Consider the following 21,826-nt stretch of genomic DNA (forward strand, 5'->3'; position numbering starts at 1 on the left):
TAATTTGTATAATTATGTGTTTTCAACTGTGTATTTGATACTGTGGGACCCCAGGTTATCTTAATGATAAACTAAACTAAACTAAACTGCACTTTTATGATTTCATGCTCAAATGCATGCAGTTGTACTGAGGGCTGGCGGTTCTACCCAGGGGCCTCCAGGGGCCACTGCCCCCGTGAAGAAGCCCTTGGCCCCTGCTGTGGCCCCTGTGTCAAATTAATGATAAAATGATCAATTTATAACAATGAACAATGGAACAATTCTTACCTATTTTTTGTTCAAACAATATCTCATTGTACACAAAAGGAACCCAGAATGTGTACATTGTATAATAGTTTAACTCTATGAAGTCTTATAGGGCTATTTTGTCCATTTCTGAATCCTTTTAATGTCTTTACGTGTCTTTGTAAGTCATTTTGTGTCTTTTTTGGTCATTTGTGACATTTTTGTGTCTTTTTTGGTCATTTTGTGTCTTTTTTTTTAGTCATTTTGTGTCATTTTGTGTCTTTTTTTGGTCTGCTTTGTTTTTACGTCTGGATGTGATGAAGAAGTCATGCTTTGGCGCTTTTGGAGACTCCAGAGGGTTAATTTTGCAATACAATATATATATACAAAAAAAAAACTGTTATTGTTGGTGAGTCTCATTATTTAAAATCAATGTATTTGTATCTTCCAAATATACTTAAATGAGATGTTTAAATAAGCTAAAATAAAGATTTTGAATGCTTAAATATCGTCTTTGCCATTTTTTTAATGTGCCCCTCTGATTAAACACTGGCCCCTCCTTGGCCCCCACAGTAAAACTGGTCTAGAACCGCCACTGGGGCCACTTAAAGTGAGGGTGCGGCCCGTTAGCGGTCCTCGGGCTTCCAGTTGCCCATCCCTGATATAGGCTACATTATCGGGGAAATGTCGATATAGGCTTAAACAAGCCTCAATTAAAAAAAATATAAATACACTTAAGAAAATCACATGTGGTTCAAATATAACAGAATGAACATTTCGCCCCTCAGCCGCATGGGGGCGCTGCACTGACCCGGGTACCTTCTTGCTGCTTTCCTCTTCCGGTGTGTCGTTGACCGTGTGAGAGGTCAAAGGGCATGCAGAGGTCGTGTTGTGCTTTTGCTTTTAGCTCGTATAGTTTTTTCTTGTTGTTGTTTCTTTAGTGAGTCGGTGCTCGGTATGTGATGGCTTTCCTCTCTCTGTTCCTGAGGAGGCAGCTGCCGCCGGGCCTGGCGCACTTCACCCGGACAGTGAGGCTGGTCGGCCGGCCTCCCAGCGCCGGAGCGCCGCTGCGGAGGCTCCACGGCTCGTCCCGGCTGCGGGTCGCAGAGAAGGGGCCGTGGGGGAAGAGTCGGCCGCCGGAGCAGCAGTACCAGCTCACTGACCTCGACAAGGCGGACGCTATGGTAGGAACATGTGGGATATTATATAGTATATATTCTCCTTTCATGGAAAATCTCTTGCTTTCGTTTTTCATTTCCTGTTACACGTTTGTCTCACAGTAACTCCATATGAAACAACCTATTGGAATAATAACCTTATTAATAAGCTTAACTGGAAAAAGATCTGGAATTTACCTGCTAGATTTATAATTAATAATAAGGATAAAGAAGTATCTTTTGAGATAATTCACATATTTTACCCATCTAAAGTTTTTTTTTTTTTTTTTTTACAACGATTTAATAAAGTCATGTCTTTACGTGTCTTTGTAAGTCATTTTGTGTCATTTTGTGTCATTTTTGGTCATTTTTTGTCTGTTGTGTCTTTTTTGGTTATTTTGTATCTTTTTTTAGTCGTTTTGTGTCTTTTTTGGTTATTTTGTGTCTGTTGTTGTGTCTTTTTTGGTTATTTTGTATCTTTTTTTTAGTCATTTTGTGTCTTTTTTGGTTATTTTGTGTCTGTTGTTGTGTCTTTTCTGGTTATTTTGTGTCTGTTGTTGTGTCTTTTTTGGTTATTTTGTATCTTTTTTTTTAGTCATTTTGTGTCTTTTTTGGTTATTTTGTGTCTGTTGTTGTGTCTTTTTTGGTTATTTTGTATCTTTTTTTTTTAGTCATTTTGTGTCTTTTTTGGTTATTTTGTGTCTGTTGTTGTGTCTTTTTTGGTTATTTTGTATCTTTTTTTTTAGTCATTTTGTGTCTTTTTTGGTCATTTTGTGTCTGTTGTTGTGTCTTTTTTGGTTATTTTGTATCTTTTTTTTTTGTCATTTTGTGTCTTTTTTGGTTATTTTGTGTCTGTTGTGTCTTTTTTGGTTATTTTGTATCTTCTTTTTTTTTGTCATTTTGTGTCTTTTTTGGTCATTTTGTGTCTGTTGTTGTGTCTTTTTTGGTTATGTTGTATCTTTTTTTTTAGTCATTTTGTGTCTTTTTTGGTTATTTTGTGTCTGTTGTTGTGTCTTTTTTGGTTATTTTGTATCTTTTTTTTTAGTCATTTTGTGTCTTTTTTGGTTATTTTGTGTCTGTTGTTGTGTCTTTTTTGGTTATTTTGTATCTTTTTTTTTTAGTCATTTTGTGTCTTTTTTGGTTATTTTGTGTCTGTTGTTGTGTCTTTTTTGGTTATTTTGTATCTTTTTTTTAGTCATTTTGTGTCTTTTTTGGTCATTTTGTGTCTGTTGTTGTGTCTTTTTTGGTTATTTTGTATCTTTTTTTTTTGTCATTTTGTGTCTTTTTTGGTTATTTTGTGTCTGTTGTGTCTTTTTTGGTTATTTTGTATCTTCTTTTTTTTTGTCATTTTGTGTCTTTTTTGGTCATTTTGTGTCTGTTGTTGTGTCTTTTTTGGTTATGTTGTATCTTTTTTTTTAGTCATTTTGTGTCTTTTTTGGTTATTTTGTGTCTGTTGTTGTGTCTTTTTTGGTTATTTTGTATCTTTTTTTTTTGTCATTTTGTGTCTTTTTTTGGTCTGCTTTGTTTTTACTGGACTTTCAAAATGAAAAAGTGATTGTGCACAAAAATGAGAAATGTCAGTTAATAAAGACATGGACTTAAACTGCTCTTTCTGTGAAGGACACCCTGAAGATGTTTTTCATTTATTTTGGTATTGCCCTTTATAAACTAAATTATGGGAAGATATTTGTAACCTGATTTCTTTTTCTATTGAACCTCATTTGTCCCTGTGCTTTGAACATATACTGTTTGGATTCACTGACTTTCCTTTTGCAAAAGAAAATCTCATGATACAGTTAGCCAAATGGCATATCCATAAATGTTGTTACGTTAATCAAAAACCTCTTTCTTGTCTTTGAAAATGAAACCAAACAATATATTAAGTCTATTAAGAAATCTACCAACATGAAAGCTATAAAAACTTTGAATTTATGTACACTTTACAATGTTTTTGTATGAAAGCTTGTCTCTGTATTGTCACTGTAAACAGTGATGGAAAATGTACCATAAACTGACCCATATATACATTTATTAGAAATAGAAGACTATAATAATGTAAATAGGTTTGTTTTTATAAGAAAACATACGATTGATGTTTAAATATTGATTGATTAAATAAGAGGTTGGCGTTCTAATGTTGTTCTCTATTTTTTGCAGATGCTGAGGAAGTCCCATGAGACGGGTAAGCTGACTACATTCATGCTTGTGAAACTTTTCCTGCATTAAACTGTCGACACCTGCAGCTGCCCTGCAGTCGTCCTCTTCTAAGAGTAACACACAAGTTGGTGATGATATAGTCTGTGTTTTACCTTTGACAACTGGTGGAAATACTGGCTTTGACATCATTTGATTCAATGCAACAATAACAATACAAAGAGTGCACTGTCAGAAAGGTGAGGGGCAGTGGTGTAGTCCAGTAGTTCTCAACCTTTTTGAGTCGCAACCCCCAATTTAACATGCATGTTGTCCGTGACCCCCGCTCACTGAACACAATCTCACAAGCACAGTTCAGATCACCCAAAAAAGAAACAAAATGACCAAAAAAAGGAAACAAAATGATCAAAAAAGACACAAAATGACCAGACAAGACACGAAATGACCAGACAAGATACAAAATGACCAGAAAAGACACAAAATGACCCAAAAAAGAAACAAAATGACTAAAAAAATACACAAAATGACCAAAAAAAAAAGAAACAAAACGACCAAAAAAGACAGAAATTGACCACAAAATTATCAAAAAAATACATAAAATGACAAAAAAAAGACACAAAATGACAAAAAAAAAGACACAAAATGACCAAAAAAAGACACAAAATGACCAAAAACACTAAAACACATTAACACAGTGGAGACAGAGCTGACTTCCAAAATGATTTGGCGACCCCCAGAAATCATCTCCCCCATGGTTGAGAATAGCTGCTCCAGTATACATCTTGAGAGCATTGTGACAGACTGGGTCTGTTATCAACATGTTAGGATGCAGCATCAGACACAAGGTGGTGATGGTGTTTATGAGGTGTTGCTCCAAGATGGTTGTTGTTGTCAGATGTGTTGTTCTGGGATGGATGAGTACCAGTATAGACAGTAGACCCACTGCAAACAAACTAGACTACACTGGTCAGGGGGTATAACTTTAGTGAGAATTGAGAATATTTGTTTTAATGGGAGGCATGATTGAGCTGTTTCTTAACTGTCAGCCTGTCACAGTGACGGGTTGTCATGACTGCGGTTCAGACTGGAGTCACAACTTTATTTATTTTAGCTCTGAGGAGGCGGCAGGGAGGAAGGAGGTGGAGTGGGTGGAGTGACGAGCAGCACAGAGAGAACACAATATCACCTCAGCTTGACTTTTATATTACTCAGATTAAAACTGTAAACTGAAACTCAGTATGATACAGACAGACGGGTTGTTATTAGTAAGTATGTTTTTTAACAGATTTAAAGGTAAAGCAACTTCCATCATTATTATTATTATTGTTACTTTTATATCTTATCAGCTTTATTTATATTGGTGCGCAGAGATCAGTGCCATAAAGTCCACCCAACTCCGCCCTGAGCAGAAATCTAATCAGAAAAAGTTAAAACACCGCCGTAAGCATGCAGTATATATATATATATATATATATATATATATATATATATATATATATATATATATATATATACATACATACATACATACATACATACATACATACATACATATATATACATATGTATATATACATACATATATATATATATACATACATACATACATACATATATATACATATATATATACATACATACATATATATATACATACATACATATACATATATATACATATATATATACATACATACATATACATACATACATATACATACATACATATACATATACATATATATACATATACATATATACATACATATATATATACATGTGTGTATATATATATATATATATATACACATATACATATATATATATGCAAAATACCAACTGGAACATTTAAAAGTGATATTGATTGAATATTTATGTTGGCCTTAAAAAATGACACAAATAATGCTTAATTTCACCTTAAAAGTTGGTATTTTGCATATATATATATATATATATATGTATACATAAAAAAAACACACTGAGCCTCCACTATATCCTTGCTCTGACTCTAGACTATAGATCCAGAAACTTAATTTCCTCATCTTTGATTGCCTACTTACAAAAAAACTGACTGAGCAAGATGGGTAATTTGGCCGCCATATTGATATGCAAATGAGAAGGTCAAAAACTCAAAATTTCGCTTGGGAACCATTTTTTCCCCTAATTTATTCCCCATAATTATTCCCCTTAACCCATAAATGCTCCTCACTTTCACTTTTTGGACAATTCTGTCTAGACCATGTAACATGTGACTGATTCTGACTCTCTGCACAGATTTGTGGTTTATTTCTGGCTTCGCCTGTTTTGTAGGATTCCTCTCGTGGTTCAGGAACGGTCTGCTGGCGACCGGGGTCGGAGTCATCGCATTCGTCCAGAGCGAAGTGGGACGTGAAGCAGCATATGGTACCGGCTCTCAGGAGAATCTGTTTCATGCACAGCAGAGCCGACAGCCAGCTCACTGTGCTAGCGTTAACAAGCTGCAGAGTGTGATTCAAACTCTTCAACAAAGGGCTGCTGAAGTGCTAAATTCTTTAAAAGTAGTGGATTTAAGAAAAATAAAAAGGCCTGAAAAATCAATGCATGAAATAAGTATTTTATTTAACTATAGCATCCAATGTACTTCAGCTCTTTTTGTTCTAAAATTGATTTCTAAGAACCTTGCAATAGATATTTTTTTTGATCCAGCCAATGAATAAATAATGACTACAATCATAATGAATAAATAAGGAGCCCAGATCCTTGATGGAAACTAAAGTCATGGTTACCTGAAATGCCAGTTTTTAGTGTTACATTTTTAATTTAAAAAAACCTTCATTAAATCATTAAAAAGTAATTGATTCTGTGAAAGAACTTTCCAGCTATGGTACTAAATTAAGTCATGAGGTTTATTTATTTATGTCAAAATAAAAGCATTACTGTACATCTATTACCACTATGAAAGATCAATCGCAATGTGTGCTTATCTATGTAATATTTTTAAATTATGAAACAAAACACAGGGAAATATATATATTTAACAATGTTTACTTATACTTGAATTATACATACAGTTAAAACCAGAAGTTTACGTTAGGATTACCAAAAAAATTTCTATTTGCTAAAAAATCAGAATATTGAGAGAGAATTTGAGAGATTATTTTTATTACTTTATTATTTTTAAGTTATCAAAAAAAATACAGGGAAATATTCCATTGATTTAACAATGTTTATTTATACTTGAACTATACATACAGTTGAAACCAGAAGTTTAAAACACTGTATAAAAGACACATAACCTGTTTTTTTTTTCTCACTGTCTGACCTTAAAACAGACAAACTTTTCCTGTTGTAGGTCCGTTAGGATTACCAAAATTATTTCTATTTGCTAAATACCAGAATAATGAGAGAACTTTTTTGTTACTTTCTTCAAAGTCACAAGCTTTTCAGGAAAAATAATTAAAATGAGATCAAATTAAATTCTGCATCCTCAAAGAAGTCTTTAAATATAAATAAATACAATTTAAATTACAATCAAATCAGTACAGCACCTTATCACATTGATCATGTCAAATAAGTAATAACAGGAGCCCATCGCTTTATTTTATCTTTTACTTCCACTCAGATAATTACAAGAATATTTAATTACAGTGAGAAAATTAATTAGATTTCTACACTACAAAAAAAGAAATAGTTGGGTGAACTCAAAATTTCAAGGCAACAAACTTCGATAAAGTTTTAAGTTGGACAATTAAACTAAATATTTTAAGTTGTTTTTGAGTTTGCTCAACTCTGAATTCAGATTTTTGTCAACTCAACTGTAAGTTGTACTAACTTATAATTTAACATTGTAATAACTTTTAATCCTTACTCCTTATGTGCTGAATTGGCACAATTGTAACGCTGCTATGAAATGTCAGCTAATGTTGCGACCACAATTTTGAGTTAGCATTGATACGCTAATGGCTACTCTTGTAGCTGTAACATGCAGCGCCGCTAGCATCCGTTAGCCGCTAGCATCAGTTAGCTGCTAACATAAGTTAAATTGTAAATTAAAGTGTAAATATTGCTTTCTTTTATTGTTATTAGTTTTTCTTTTCTTCTAAAATGAATAACAGAATTATAATAATTTATTGTAAATATTGCTTTCCTTATCTTGTTATCTTTTTTTCTGATGCTTGCTTTGGCAATATATACATTGTTACGTCATGCCAATAAAGCCAATTGAATTGAATTGAGTTAGCCGCTAGCATCAGTTAGTCGCTAGCATCAGTTAGCCGCTAGCTTTTGCTGATGACCGAATTTCACCGTTTTCCCGCATTTCACAACAAAGAAATAAGAGTTATCAGAACTATTGTCCCTTGTTGTGAACCCCAACTTAAAGATATAAGTAACAACAACTCACCAACTTGTTTTTGAGCAGACAACTGGCTTCCTTTGTTGTGCTAACTAACATTATTGCCCTAAATATCAATAATTTATATTTCCAAGTTTTACCAATCACTGTAAATCACTGTTTTAGGCCAAAAAATACAAGTTGGCTTTTTAGCAGTGTATTATAACACCATGTCAATCTGTTTCTCCTCAGCTTTCTTCATCCTGGGAGGTGTGTGCGTGTCGTTTGGCGGCGCCTCGTACATCGGCAGCCTTTTTGCCTTGCGGAGGATGATGCTGCTGTCTGTGCCGGCGCTGCTGCTCCAGACTGCCGTGGTGGGCAGCGTCGCCCTCTTCTGGCTCTGCGCGGTGTCTCTCTACATCGGCCGCCTGGAGGTGGAGATCATCCACGAGGGGGAGGAGGAGGAAGGAGAGGAGGAGGACGAGTGCCGGGAGTGCCGCGAGAGGCGCGAGCACCGAGGCTACCGGGACAGCAGACATCAGGACAGTGAGGACAATAACAGCAAGGGGCCCAACAAGTAAACATCCTCAGAGGAAAAGGTGTGTGTGTCGCTTTGATTCAGGGCTTCCCTTGATTTGTATGTGTGTGTGTGTGTGTGTGTGTGTGTGTGTGTGTGTGTGTGTGTGTGTGTGTGTGTGAGCAGCCTACATGTTCATATGTAGGCTGTGTGAGATCCAAACTTATTGTTGTGTTGATGTAAAGATTATTGGGTAAGGCTTTATATTAAGGTCCTTGTAATAACCATTAATTAACAAGTAATAAGGCATTGTTCTCGCTTTAGATCCGGTAGTTGCAAAAAGCATAGTTAACTTATAATAGATGAGCAATAAAGTATATTTTAATATCAATAAGCAAACAAAATAAGATTAATAAAGGCATGGCAAAAACATAATGGGTGTTTGTAATGCCATTATGAACAATTATAAGATACTCATGAGGCTTTTATTAATGTTCTTAAGCATTTGCAAACTGTTATTAGTGCTTATAAATCTCTTATAGCCTGCTATTAGCTGTATTATAATGTATGAATAATCCCTCTTGTCAATAGTGTCAACAATATTTTGATAAATTACTTTATTAGGTACACCTTTAAAGCTTTGCTAGAAATTAGGCATCATATAAAGTAGAGGTAACGCTTTATATTAAGGTCCTTGTAATAACCATGAATTAACAAGTAATAAGGCCCTTGTAAGTCCTTACAAGATGCTTATTAACATTACTGTGTTTATAGGCCTATATAAGTGTTAATAATGGCATTATAATACAGCTAATAGCAGGCTATACGCAGTGGTGGAAAGTAACTAAGTACATTTACTCAAGTACTGTACTTGAGTACAATTTTGAGGTACTTGTACTTTACTTGAGTGTTTCTATTTTCTGTGAATTTATACTTCTACTTCACTACATTTTGAGGCAAATATTGTACTTTTTACTCCACTACATTTAGCTGACAGCTTTAGTTACTTTTCAGGTTGAGATTCAACATAAAACATATGATCAATTTAAGGTGATTAGACTTTTTTTATTTTATCAAATCTTATAACAGTATATTAAGTACTTAAATGAGCCATATCTTTACAAAATTAAAACCCTGCTTACATAAAATCATCAATACAAATAATGTAATAAGATATTTAGAATATATAAAACAATCTGAGTGGGTCCATTCGGCATAACAAGTACTTTTACTTTTGATACTTTAAGTACATTTTGATGCTGATACTTTTGTACTTTTACTTAAGTAAGTTTTGAATGCAGGACTTTTACTTGTAGTGGAGTAATTTCATAGTGTTGTATTAGTACTTTCACTAAAGTACGGGATCTGAATACTTCTTCCACCACTGACTATAAGAGATTTCTAATAAGAACATTAATAAAAGCCTCATGAGTATCTTATAATTCTTCATAATAGCATTACAAACACCCATAACCCACCCATTATGTCTTTGCCATGCCTTTATTAATCTTTTGTTTGCTTATTGATATTAAAATATACTTTATTGCTCATCTATTATAAGTTAACTATGCACTTGTTAACAGTTAGCTATGCTTTTTGCAGCTAAAGGGATCTAAAGCGAGAACAATGCCTTATTACTTGTTAATTAATGGTTATTACAAGGACCTTAATATAAAGCGTTACCGATTATTGTTTAGGTGAAGAAAGACTTTTAGACCGAAAAAAACGGTCTGGAAATGCTGATTCTTTTTGTAAGGTTTCCTATCAGATACACTAAAAGCTGCTTTACTTAAATTATCAATCTGTCTGAAAATTATATTGATTTATTAGCATTTACATCAGGGGTCTCAAACTCAAATTACCTGGGAGCCACTGGAGGCAGTATCAAAATGACCAAAACATGACAGAAAAAAGACACAAAATGACTTGAAAAAACACTAAATTATTTTAAAAAGACACAAAATTACCAAAGAAGACACAAAATTACTAAAAAAGACACAAAATTACCCAAAAAAGACACAGAATTACGAAAAAACACACAAAATTGTTTAAAAAAGACACAAAATTATTAAAAAAGACACAAAATTATATTTTTTTTAAAAGACAAAATTATTTTAAAAAAGACATAAAATTACCAAAAAAAGTAAATAAAGGGACCTTCAACACACAACATGGTAAATTGCCATTCATATAAAACTCACATTAAACTTTCATATCAAGGTGGGGGCCACAAAATATCGTCACGAGGGCCGCAATTGGCCCGCGGGCCGCGAGTTTGAGACCCCTGATTTACATCAACAGATTCACTGCAAAAAGAGCATCTCATATCTGTTCATATAAGTTTTCACTGCTCAGTATGCAATCATTTTTAAGCCATTTCATTGGCTTTTCTCAGCCAACTGTTCCTGGCTGCTGTTTGTCTTATCATGTTGTTCAAAATAATTAAATATGACTACTTGAAGTTTTCTTAAAAGACAATAAAACAAGCTGGTTGTTATATGCTGTGAGATCTAGAAAGAGAGCTTTTTTTTTTTCCAACCAATGAGGGCTTACTTATTTTTTGTTTACAGCGGTTTACCCTGTGAACTTTTTTATAGGGCAATAGCACTTTTTTATCAGGTTTTTTTTTAAGTCCTTAGACTTTTCGAAACAGAATTTTTTCCACATCGGTTCCTGTACTCATATTTTTGGCGTGATATTGTTGATATTCATGTACAGAACCTAAATGTAACCATAAACCATTTTACACTTTGAGTGAATTTCACACCATCTGGTGATCTCAATAAATGCTGTTTTATGGATGTAAAGAATGGGTGGAAGTGCATGATATTGCGCCAGTGTGTGTGTGTGTGTGTGTGTGTGTGTGTGTGTGTGTGTGTGTGTGTGTGTGTGTGTGGAATTGGGTTCACTATCGTTTACTATTGTGTTTGTGTGCACCGGCACACAGTGCACCTCACTGTATATACAGTAATAAAATGACATATCTGTCAAAACTTCAGTGTGTGAATTATTTGCTTTCCAGGTTAAGAGGGATGTGAGATAATTTTGTTCTGCTCCACAAATATCTACATTTTTTTTATAATTTCTAATATCTTAATTTCTTAATAACACACTGGATGATTGTAACTCCTCAGGTGTTGCAAGTAGGTGCTGCTTCATTTTTTTTTTATGTGATAGGGTCAAAACATTAAGAGCCATTTAATTAGCCAGTTGTGTTTTTGGTAATTTGATTAAATCTAAATTAGTCTGTAAATCTGCACCACGAAGGTGCATCCTGAATATGACCTGAGCTTATTTATTTTAACTGTATATTATGCTTACATCATGCATATTCTTGAGTAAATTTGTGCTTAATGAAATTAATGCAAACTAACTGACACATAAGGCCAAATAATGTTCCTGCATAGCAGAACTGGGTTCCTTGATCTCTCAGCGTGTAATGATGCTGCTGTTTAGAGTCAACAGGGTAAATATTTCACAAAGCTATTCATAAGCTTTCCCTTGTTTAACATTTTTAAAAATTTAGCTATTTTTTTGGTCTAATCTTCACTCAGTTACCCACGACGACAAAGCAAAACCAGCATTTTAAATTTAAATTTGAGATTTTGGTTTTAGCGAAAACTTACTTGATTTAACTCTTTACTAAGCAAGGTTATAATAGTTTTGGATTTTTCATTAGTTTTAGTTTTAATTTCATTGTCAGTTTTTGTTTTCAAATTCAGTTAGTTTTAATTAGTTTTTAGAGTGAGTTTGCTAGTTTTAATTTTTGTTTTCTGGAAAATGCTTAGTTTTAGTTTAGTTTTTATTCGTTTTAGTTTTGTTGTAATGGGGTATTTGTTGGGTGCCAGATTCAATAAGGTCACAATAAATGTTTCCTTTATTTCCTTTGTCTGATCCATCTCAGCCCCAATAAGTTTATTAAGTCATAAAACCAGATAGATTAAATAGATTTCATATCAACCAAAAAGGTTTATGTATGAAAAAAGTTGACAAAGACGAAAACGAAGGACATTTTCACTATAATTTTAGTTAGTTTTAGTTAGTTTTGTAACCACAAAATACAGTTTCAGTTAGTTCTCGTTTTTAAAAAAAACTCGTTTTTTATTCTTATTTCAGTTAACGAAAATGTTTTTTCAATTCTAGTTTTCGTTATTTCATTAGTTTTCGTTAACTATAATAACCTTGGTACTAAGTCGAAATCGAGTCTTCTTGGAGATGACGCGATAAGCTTTTCATATCTGGTTTTGGGATTTCCCTGCTAGTCTTCTCTGTAGATTCTCTCAGGCTCTTTCACATTGGATGTGGATTGCCGATGGTCTTTTTTAGGTCTCTTAAGATGTTCAATTGGGATCAAATCCCGCTCTGGATGAACTACTTGAGGACATTCTCTGAGTTGTCTTGTCTGGGTTATTGTCCTGTTGCAACATGGTCAGAGGTCCTGAGTGCTTTGAACCAGGTTTTCATTAAGAATAGCTCTTTTTTCTCTGTCTCAGTCCTTGCTTATGAAAAACACTCCCAGCATGATGCTGCACCACCCTGCTCCACTGTTAGGATGGTGTTGTGCAGGTTTTCCTCCAGACATGACGCTGATTGAAGCCAAACAGTTCAGTCTTTGATTCATCAAACAGAGAATCTTGTTTCCCACAGCGTCCTTTAGGCGTTTTGTTTTCTCCAAACAGGCCTTCATGTGACTTTCACTGAGGAGAGGCTTCTGTTTGTCCATAAAGCACAGATCACTGAAGTGTTTCAGTGATGGTTGTCCCTTTTACAAGTTTCTTCCACCTCCACACAGGATCTCTGGAGCTCAGCCAGACAACAAGGGACGCACTGATTGTGAAACACGAGTCCACTACTGATGGACTACAGATGTTTGGTCGATTGCCAATGCTGATTCTGACACTTGTGTGTTTTGTTGCTTTCTTTAAAATGTTGTTGGGTTTTTTTTTGTAGCCGTCTCCAAACTCTGAGCTCTGCAAGTCTGACCTCATGGCTATTTTTTTTTGCACTTCTATAAATAGTGAGCTGTGAGACCTTATATGGACAGGTCAGGTGTGTGCCTGTACAAATCATGTCCAATCAAGTGAATTCACCACAGGTGGACTCCAGTCAAGGTGCAGAAACATGGGGAGGGACATGACTAATATATTTTTAATACATTTGCACATAATCTATTTTCTTATAATCTATTAACTCAACATGAGCCTTTGTTCTGTTTTATTTGTTTTTATTTGTTCTTTGTGGGGGTTTTTTTAATTAAGATTCATTTCAAAATTAAGACTAATTTTAAAATTGAGATTCATTTTAAAACCCACTTTTATTTATTGTTTTTTTTTTTACCCATCATGAGACTCGCTTTGTTTTAGTTGTTTTTGCTTGTTCTTTGTTTTTATTGTTGGTCTGTCCTGTCATGTACAGCACTTTGTGTCAGCTAACGCTGTCTTAAAGGGCTCTATAAATATTATTCTTTGAATATTAATCAATTTAGGATGTTTATTAAACGTTATTTTGTTTTGGAAGGTTATATTGCTAATAGGAATGGTGATGTTGGACGGTATTTGGAAAGGTGGGAAAGGTTTATTGAAGTGGAAGGCTGGCATTTAACTTAACCCTCTTTTATTTTTTCTTAGGTTATCAAGTTTACTGATATACTGTATGTTTTATGTGGTAATTATGTTTGCTGTTTGTTTGTGTCTTGTTTAGTTTTAATGTGTTAAAGTTCTTATTTATTATTGTAGTTTTATTTATTTATTTATTTAGGTTGGTTTTGTGATTTTGTTGTCATTTGTTTTTTGTTTTTTGTTTTTGTTTTACTGTGTTTGTCCATTGGTGATTTATGTTGTGTTTTGTTTAAATAAATAAATAAATAAATAAATACATAAAAAAGGGCTCTATAAATAAAGTCGAGTTGATTTGATTTTGACTTTATCATTATGCACTATTGATTGCAAATTGTTGAGGGGAAAATTTAGTTTAGTCATAAGGCTGCAACTTAACAAAATATGACACATATCAGTTAAAAGCACAGAAAGGTGGGCATCAATAGGAGCCCCCCTAACTGGTTAATCACCCTTCCACACAAAGGTTTCTAAACATTTTTTTACAATTACATTTAGGATATTTTGTTTATTTGATAGTGACTTCCCAGAAAAAGCAAAAGGACACGACCTCAGTGTCCTCACCATTAGCTGGAGACATAAATGAGATTCGAAAAGGCCTCCTTCAGAGAACACACACTCCATAATTAAATCAATAACGGAGAAAAAGTGTTGACGCATCTCTTATAAACAATTCCAAAACCTTCAATTGCAGCAACGTATCAGCACAAATAAAGACCACTATCTGTAACACCATATTTGATAAGTTGTCATATTTTTTTGGATTATGCAAGCGAGGCCCAGTAAAGTGCTGTCAGAGTGAATAGAAAGTCTCCTTACAGTGGGAGTCAAAGGATGTACAAACTGTCCACACACACATGCTGTACATGCATAATTTTTATAATGAGCTGCTCATCTGCGAGCATGTATGAATATATGAACTGAGCAGAGCAGCATGTGGTTGCTGTGTGTGTGTGTGTGTGTGTGTGTGTGTGGGTGTGTGGGTGTGTGTTCTTGTACTTCCTACATTGTGAGGACCGGAACACGTTTTTAACCAACAGAGTGAGGACAATTTTGCAAAGTGAGGACATTTTGGCTGGTCCTCACTACTTTAAAGGCTTTTTTGAGATTTCAGACTTTGTTTTAAGGGTTAAAGGTTACATGATAATGATAATTAACTGAAACTGTATTGTGTGGTTACAAAACGAACTAAAATGATACTGAAAATGTCCTTCGTTTTCATCTTTGTCAACTTTTTTCATACGTAATGAAGATGGATAAGGCAAAGGAAATAAAGGCAAAATTTACTGTGACCTCTTTTAATCTCCCACCCAACAAATACCCCATTACAAAAAAAACCACAACTAATAAAAACTAAACTAAAACTGAAGCATATCAAAAAATCAATACTAAACTTAAACTAGTAAATTCACCCTAAAAATGAATCAAAACTAACGACTTCACTATTCCAATGAGGGCCCTCACAAAGATAGAAGTACAAGAATGTGTGTGTGAGTGTGTGTGTTCTTGTACTTCCTACATAGTGAGGACCAGAACGCATTTTTAACCAACAGAGTGAGGACATTTTTCTAAAGTGAGGACACTTTGGCCGGTCCTCACATCGTTAAAGGCTTTTTTGAGATTCCAGACTTTGTTTTAAGGGTTAAAGGTTACATGATAATGATAATTAACTGAAACTGTATTGTGTGGTTACAAAACTAACTAAAATGATAGTGAAAATGTCCTTCGTTTTCATCTTTGTCAACTTTTTTCATACGCAATGAAGATGGATCAGACAAAGGAAATAAAGGCAAAATTTACTGTGACCTCTTTTAATCAACAAATACCCAATTACAAAAAACTAAAACTAATAAAAACTAAACTAAACCTAGCAAACTCACTCTAAAAACTCATTAAAATTAACTGAATTTGAAAAACAAAAATTCACAACAAAATTAAAACTAAAACTAATGAAAAATTCAAAACTATTATAACCTTGCAAGGGAATTCACTGCTCCAATGAGGGTCCTCATAAAGATAGAAATACAAGAATGTGTGTGTGTGTGTGTGTGTGTGTGTGTGTGTGTGTGTGGGAGTGATGGGGGGGTTGTCTGTGATAACTATCAGTGACTGGGTTAGGGCGAAGGTCTGTGATATCTCGCGGCCATCGACACACAGTGTTGCTGTTGAGACTCACCTCAGAGTCACCCTCTCCTCCTCTCCTCCTCTCCTCCTCTCCTCCTCTCCTCCTCCTCTCCTCCTCTCCTCCCACCTCTCCTTCGCTGATTCCCAGGGCGTCTCGGTGCAGTTGTGTTTCACATGCAGGGTGTGTCTAGATGGCTGCTGCAGTGTGACCAGCACCCCCACCTCCTCCTCCCCTCGAGCCCCTCTTCTCCCTCCTCTCCTCTCTCCCTCAGATCCTCTTCTACCCTTTCGCCCTCAAGTCCTTTTTCTTTCTGGACTCCTCCTCACGTTCGCTTCTCCTCCCCTCCTCTCCTCTCCTCCGTGGCTGCATCTGACTGCACAGGTCTGTTTGGCATGCAGGAGGCTCCTGAGGCCTGGCGCGTCTAAAGGGCAGGGCGCCCAGAGGCAGGAGACGCGCCCTCCCTGACAAACACCATCCACCCCAGACCCCGAGCAGCTACAGAAACCACAACACCAGCCTCGGCTCCGAGTCCAGGTCTAACCTCGTACATCTCTAAAAACCTGAGCGGCACGTCGAACACTCCCCAGCCCTGAAAGCAGGAGCCCTAACCCCTGCTTGTTTTGAGAGCAGATTGCTCATCTGCTCTCAGGTGTTAAATGCCACGTGTATGGATCAAAGCATCTGCCTTGAGAACTACATTAAGTATGGATTGGCCTTCTCCTGGCTGAGGGGGGAGAAAGCAGAGATTGTTGGGAAACAAAAATAGTAGAGGAGGGATGAAGGAAAGAGAGAGTTGTGGAGGTGTAGTAAGCCCGTGTCAGGTGAAAGCTGTCTGGGTGTCTGCCTCCATCCCTCACTCTATTATTCCTACCCATATTTTTACTCTTTCAAATGCATTTACATGTGCTAAGGTATTTCCCCCGGGAGCGCGACTCCAATTCAGGGGGTAAGATAAGCCATCAAAGTCAGTGACAGAGAGGGCATATGGGTGACTCAATGACAGGCGGAGAGGAAGACAGTCGGGAGAGCTGCCATGACTTGTGCACACACACACACACACACACAAACACACATGCACATTGACACAAATAGTGCACTGTACAAGCCGCATCTTTACTTGCATCTGTACTCCCCGGAAAAGAAGATATAAAGAAGAAAGCAGAGGTTATTGTGCAGCTCCGTTTCCCAGCACATCAGCGCTCACACACCCACTTATACAGTACATACGGTTTTGCACGTACAATGGCATTTTCTCCCCAACAACTGCTCTTGTTTAGTATGCGCTTCCTTTGGTCTTGAGGAGGAATGATCCTCACTCTAATGAACTAGGGCCTGCCACTTGAATGTAAAACAGGATTTAACCCGTCTTCAATGTCAGAGCCCCTCCCTGGGGCTGCTTCAGACAACACACACACACACACACACACACACACACACACACATTCGCAAATTCATGGAGATGCACACACGTGCAGACACACAAGCAAACCACCAATGCACACACACACAGACTCATATGTACACACATGTCGATGCATGCACGCATATAGTCTCTCATAAGTGAGACGCTGTCCATGGACTCGCTGTGCTTTTGTGTATGAATTTAATTCTTTGTTAAATCCAACACACTCGTCCTTCTTCATGCCAGGGTCACTTTCACCTATTGCACATTTTAACTTTTTTATTAAGGATCTATTTTGTTGTCTTTTATTCTCCAGGAATATACAAAATCACCCACCTGACACATAACTATCTGGATACAAGACATCTTTTATAAGAAATTTTCCACTTATTTTCCTCGTGTGTTTGTTATTCTTGGCTATGTTGTTTACATTTATGATAGTCTGCTAGGCTGTATATAAATGTCTGGAATACTGATGTTTTGTGAAGAAAATACGGGTCAGTTATTAAGAAAAACTAGTGCAGAACAAACTTTTCAAACTTAAAATATGTGGCCCACGTGATCTATTTTAATCACATATAAAACTATAATAAAAACATTTTACCTCTTTCCATGAAATGATTGTGACAATGTGATTTATTCTTGACAGATAAGGTGTATATCTTCTCAAAACATAAAAAAAAATTAAACCACAATTAAAAAATGTATTTCAACCTTATTTATACAGTAAATCAGCTGTTGAGTTTATGTTGAAAAGCAAGAAATAAAGGACAAAGCATTGAGTTGTGCTCCTCTACTGGAATATTTTATTGTTATCGTCATCTGTATCACTGTTTTTCTTTTTACATTTGTTCATTTTATTTGATGAGTGGGTGGGGTATTCACAGAGATGGGGGGGGGGGGGGGGGGGGGGTAACGTTAGATTCACAGTGATGGGCAAGGGGTTAGCTATTTAATTCAAAATAAAAACAAAAATAAAAAATAAAAACATACACATTTGTACAAGCACACGCACGCAATCATACACACACACGTTATATCATTAAACACCCAATATGTGTGCTCACACACACATTTGCATTTGACAGCTACAGTATGGGTGTGTAGTGCACGTCGGATCTGAACAGTTGGAAATATTTTTTCCTCTTTTTTTTCTGTCAGACATCAGAACATCAGAGATTTCCACCCTCAGATCAGACAGTCAACCATAATCTCAATTTGGAAGCAAAGAAAAATAATTAACATAGGATGTGGAACTTTATGGCATCATTTTGGAAGAATTGGTTTTCAACAGATAATATAAATTTAGGTGTATTTTGATCACATCATGGATCACTTTATTTTTAAAGTGATGATTATTGTTCTATTATTGTCACATTATTTTTCAAGAATGCATTTTGGTGTATTGGTGCAATCATTTTCTAAAAAAAAAGGGTCACATTTTCACATGTTAAACACCCCATTTTGAAGTGAAGATTCTCAATTTGTTCGAGTATCTTTTTTTTTTAAGTCCGCCAAACTGTTTGTGACTCACTTCATCTGAAATGCACTACTTAAAAAAAACTCCTAATTCATTTTTTTTTATATAAAAAGTGTTTTGTTTGTTTGTTTTTTTCACTCCTGAGAGGAATTTCAATCAATCAGTGCGATACAGAAATTTAAAGTGTTTTATATTTCCACCTTCTAATTTAAAACTTTACTTCCAGTTGACTGAGTTGAACTGAAACCAATATCAGAGTTATTTTTATTGACCTCTTATGGTCGTCTTTTAATGACCACAGGTCTGTTTATTTATCCCCTCCACTAGGATATGATATTAGTGACCACTCTTGCATTGTTTTCTGTTTTAACAGGATCACACTGTGAGTGTTAAGTGATGAAGTGCTTTGAGTTCACACCAGAACAAATTTCAGTAAGTGCTCAGAAAAAACACAGAAGTTTAAATGATAACAAACACTTGTGTCCAGCACCATTTCCCCTCTTAAAAACATTTTCAGAAATATATTTTTTTTTAAAGAGAGAGAGAGAAAAAAAAAAGGATGGTCTTGTACATCCAATTAAACAATGTTTTTTAGTCTGTCTCGACACAAATTTCACACCATCCTTCCATCTGGTAAAAAAAATTACAAAACTTTAAAAATAAAAACAATATGGCTTTCATACACAAACACAAGCGCAGCATCATACAGAATATACTATAATTAATACTCAGTTAAACAAACGAGCTTCCTATAATCAGAAAACAGAAATAACGTCCTGTCTGCATTGCATTTTCTTCCCTTATATATAATGGAATGTCTGGGACTACATTATTCATATTTTTGTCCCAACAGTGTGCTTTAAGTATGGCTGACGGATGAATACTCAGATTTTTTTCTATCATTATCATTTTGAATCTCAATACAAAAACACCAGAGGGCTTTCTCCGTCTATTTTAAAAGGAAACCCTTTAATCAAGTTCTTACAGCGTAAGAGATGATTTGTATAATACTGCAATAATAAAAATGTATATTCCAAAGTCGCTTTCATTCCTACAGACAAGTGTCCATCTCTTTCTACTGGCTTTAGGGTTAATGGGGTTAATTGGAGTGACAGTGAGGAGGGTGTGAGCTGAGGGTCTTTATGGTTTTGTCTCTATATACAATATGGCTTCTCTGAGTGGAAGAGACACAGAAATCAACACAGTCATCTAGAGAAAGACACAGAGCGGAGTTCATTATTGTTGCAGAGACAGAAAGTCTGGAGGGACGACCAGTCAAAAGTTTCCATGTCCCGTTTTCTCCGAGAGTCACTGTCACAATAATCCCCGATGGCAGCGACTTGTCACATATTTTAAATCGCAGTTATTCAGCTCATTGTCCAATTAGTAACGTCCTCAGAGGCTTAATGTCCTGCCACTTCTGTCTCTCCTGCCCTTTTCAACGTCTCTCTTTCTGGTCTGTCACTCTGCTCCGTCCTTCATTTTCATCCTCTCCTCCCTTCAGTCCTCCTCGGAGCCTGCAGCCCCCCTCAGTCCATTCATACAGAAGGGCAGGCCGGAGGAGAAAGGGCTGTCAGACGGGGAGAAACCACTGAAGGGTGGCAAGCCGGCCAACCGCTGTAGGTGGGGGAAGAAGGCTGGCGGGTGTCCCTTGTGGTGGTCCGAGCGTAGCTGCAGGCCATCGCTGTGTTCTACTCCGTGGTGGTGGGAGGGGGGCATCTCAGGTGGAGCGTAGCGGATCGTGCTGGGAGCGTAGAGGCTCTGAGGGCCCTGTGGGCCGAGGGCGAGGGGGTGGAAGAGGACCCGCCCCGCTGCGCCTCCTGCAGCCAGTCTCTGCAGCAGCTCAAAGTCAGGAGCGCTACCGACGCCGCCGCCGCTCCGACTGACCACCCCCGACACGACTCTGTCCTCGCGGGGCAGCGGGGAGGACACGGACATAGCGGGGGACAGGGCCGGGGACGGGGGGGGTGAACAAGCCTTTCGGGGGGGCCTCGCTGCTGGAGGAGGAGTCGGGGATGGGGGTGGTGGGGCTGTCGCCGTTCAGGCTGCTGGAGGGCGTGTGTGCGTGTGAGGGTTGCGGCTGGGAGGTGTGTGTGTGTGTGTGGGAGCTGGAGGTTTGTGTGTGGGACCCCCAGCGCCCCCCGGTGGTCAGGGCTTCGTGTTCAGTTTTTATGCTGGGGGACGGGGTCACCACGCTCTTCAGCTGCTGGATCACAGCCCGGCCGTTGTGCACCCTGCTCCCCCGCTCCCCTCTAGTGGGCGTGTCTCCTCCCCGACTCTGTTTAACTCCCCCGCTGTCCTCCTGTTTCAACCTGTCACTGTCTCCCCCCTGGTCCCACTCCGTCTCCTCCTCCTCCTCCCCCTCGCTTTCGCTCGCCAGGTCAGAGGAGGCCGACACGCTCTCCTCCTGGTGGCGGAGGTCCTCCAGTCGGCGGCGGGTTTCGGGAGGAGCGCCCTCGGGTTCAGACCTCAGCAGGCGCTTCCTCCTGTCCTCTGATTGGATGGCAGCAGCGGGGAATTTCTCTCTGCCTTTAGTGTCGGGGTCACTCTTCCCCACTGAGCTCTTCGCTGGCTGCGAGCCTGAGGAGGAAGGGAGATTTTTAGGATAAAAAGATGCACACGCAGGTTTTAGGTTTCGGTTTTATTTATTTGCACAGTTAGAATTACATAAAATGACAAAGATAACATATAATGTAAAGTGCAGGGAGAGGCAGAAAACCCAGATGGGCTTATTTAAAGCCTCCACCTAAAATTTCATTAGAAAGTAATGAACTGATAATAGAAAAAACAAATGTATAACATCAACAAGTTGTAATGACAATAACAAAAATTGTGTTTT

The 21,826-nt window shown here is 37.0% G+C and overlaps 2 protein-coding genes across 2 annotated transcripts in view; one reads left to right on the forward strand and one right to left on the reverse strand.

Moving 5' to 3' along the window:
- The first annotated feature begins 1,096 nt into the window (after positions 1 to 1,096).
- Positions 1,097 to 10,790, forward strand: tmem160 (transmembrane protein 160). The gene is made up of 4 exons (XM_059330656.1): positions 1,097 to 1,409; positions 3,540 to 3,564; positions 5,847 to 5,939; positions 8,101 to 10,790. The coding sequence occupies exons 1-4, from the start codon at positions 1,188 to 1,190 to the stop codon at positions 8,427 to 8,429; spliced, it is 669 nt and encodes a 222-aa protein (XP_059186639.1). The 5' UTR covers positions 1,097 to 1,187; the 3' UTR covers positions 8,430 to 10,790.
- A 7,579-nt stretch (positions 10,791 to 18,369) lies between these two features.
- The window catches only part of npas1 (neuronal PAS domain protein 1), a 56,587-nt gene continuing 53,130 nt past the window's right edge, over positions 18,370 to 21,826 (reverse strand). The window contains 2 exon segments of the mRNA XM_059331757.1: positions 18,370 to 20,952; positions 20,954 to 21,567. Of these exon segments, the coding sequence (XP_059187740.1) occupies positions 20,488 to 20,952; positions 20,954 to 21,567 (1,079 nt within the window). The 3' untranslated portion in view covers positions 18,370 to 20,487.

The sequence above is a fragment of the Centropristis striata genome, chromosome 4, assembly GCF_030273125.1.
Source record: "Centropristis striata isolate RG_2023a ecotype Rhode Island chromosome 4, C.striata_1.0, whole genome shotgun sequence".
Taxonomy (NCBI): domain Eukaryota; kingdom Metazoa; phylum Chordata; class Actinopteri; order Perciformes; family Serranidae; genus Centropristis; species Centropristis striata.

Coding starts and splice junctions, on each gene's coding strand:
- tmem160 (XM_059330656.1), top strand. CDS start 1,188: ATGGCTTTCCTCTCTCTGTTCCTGAGGAGGCAGCTGCCGCCGGGCCTG. Junction 1,410..3,539: donor TCGACAAGGCGGACGCTATG/GTAGGAACATGT, acceptor TATTTTTTGCAG/ATGCTGAGGAAGTCCCATGA. Junction 5,940..8,100: donor GGGACGTGAAGCAGCATATG/GTACCGGCTCTC, acceptor GTTTCTCCTCAG/CTTTCTTCATCCTGGGAGGT.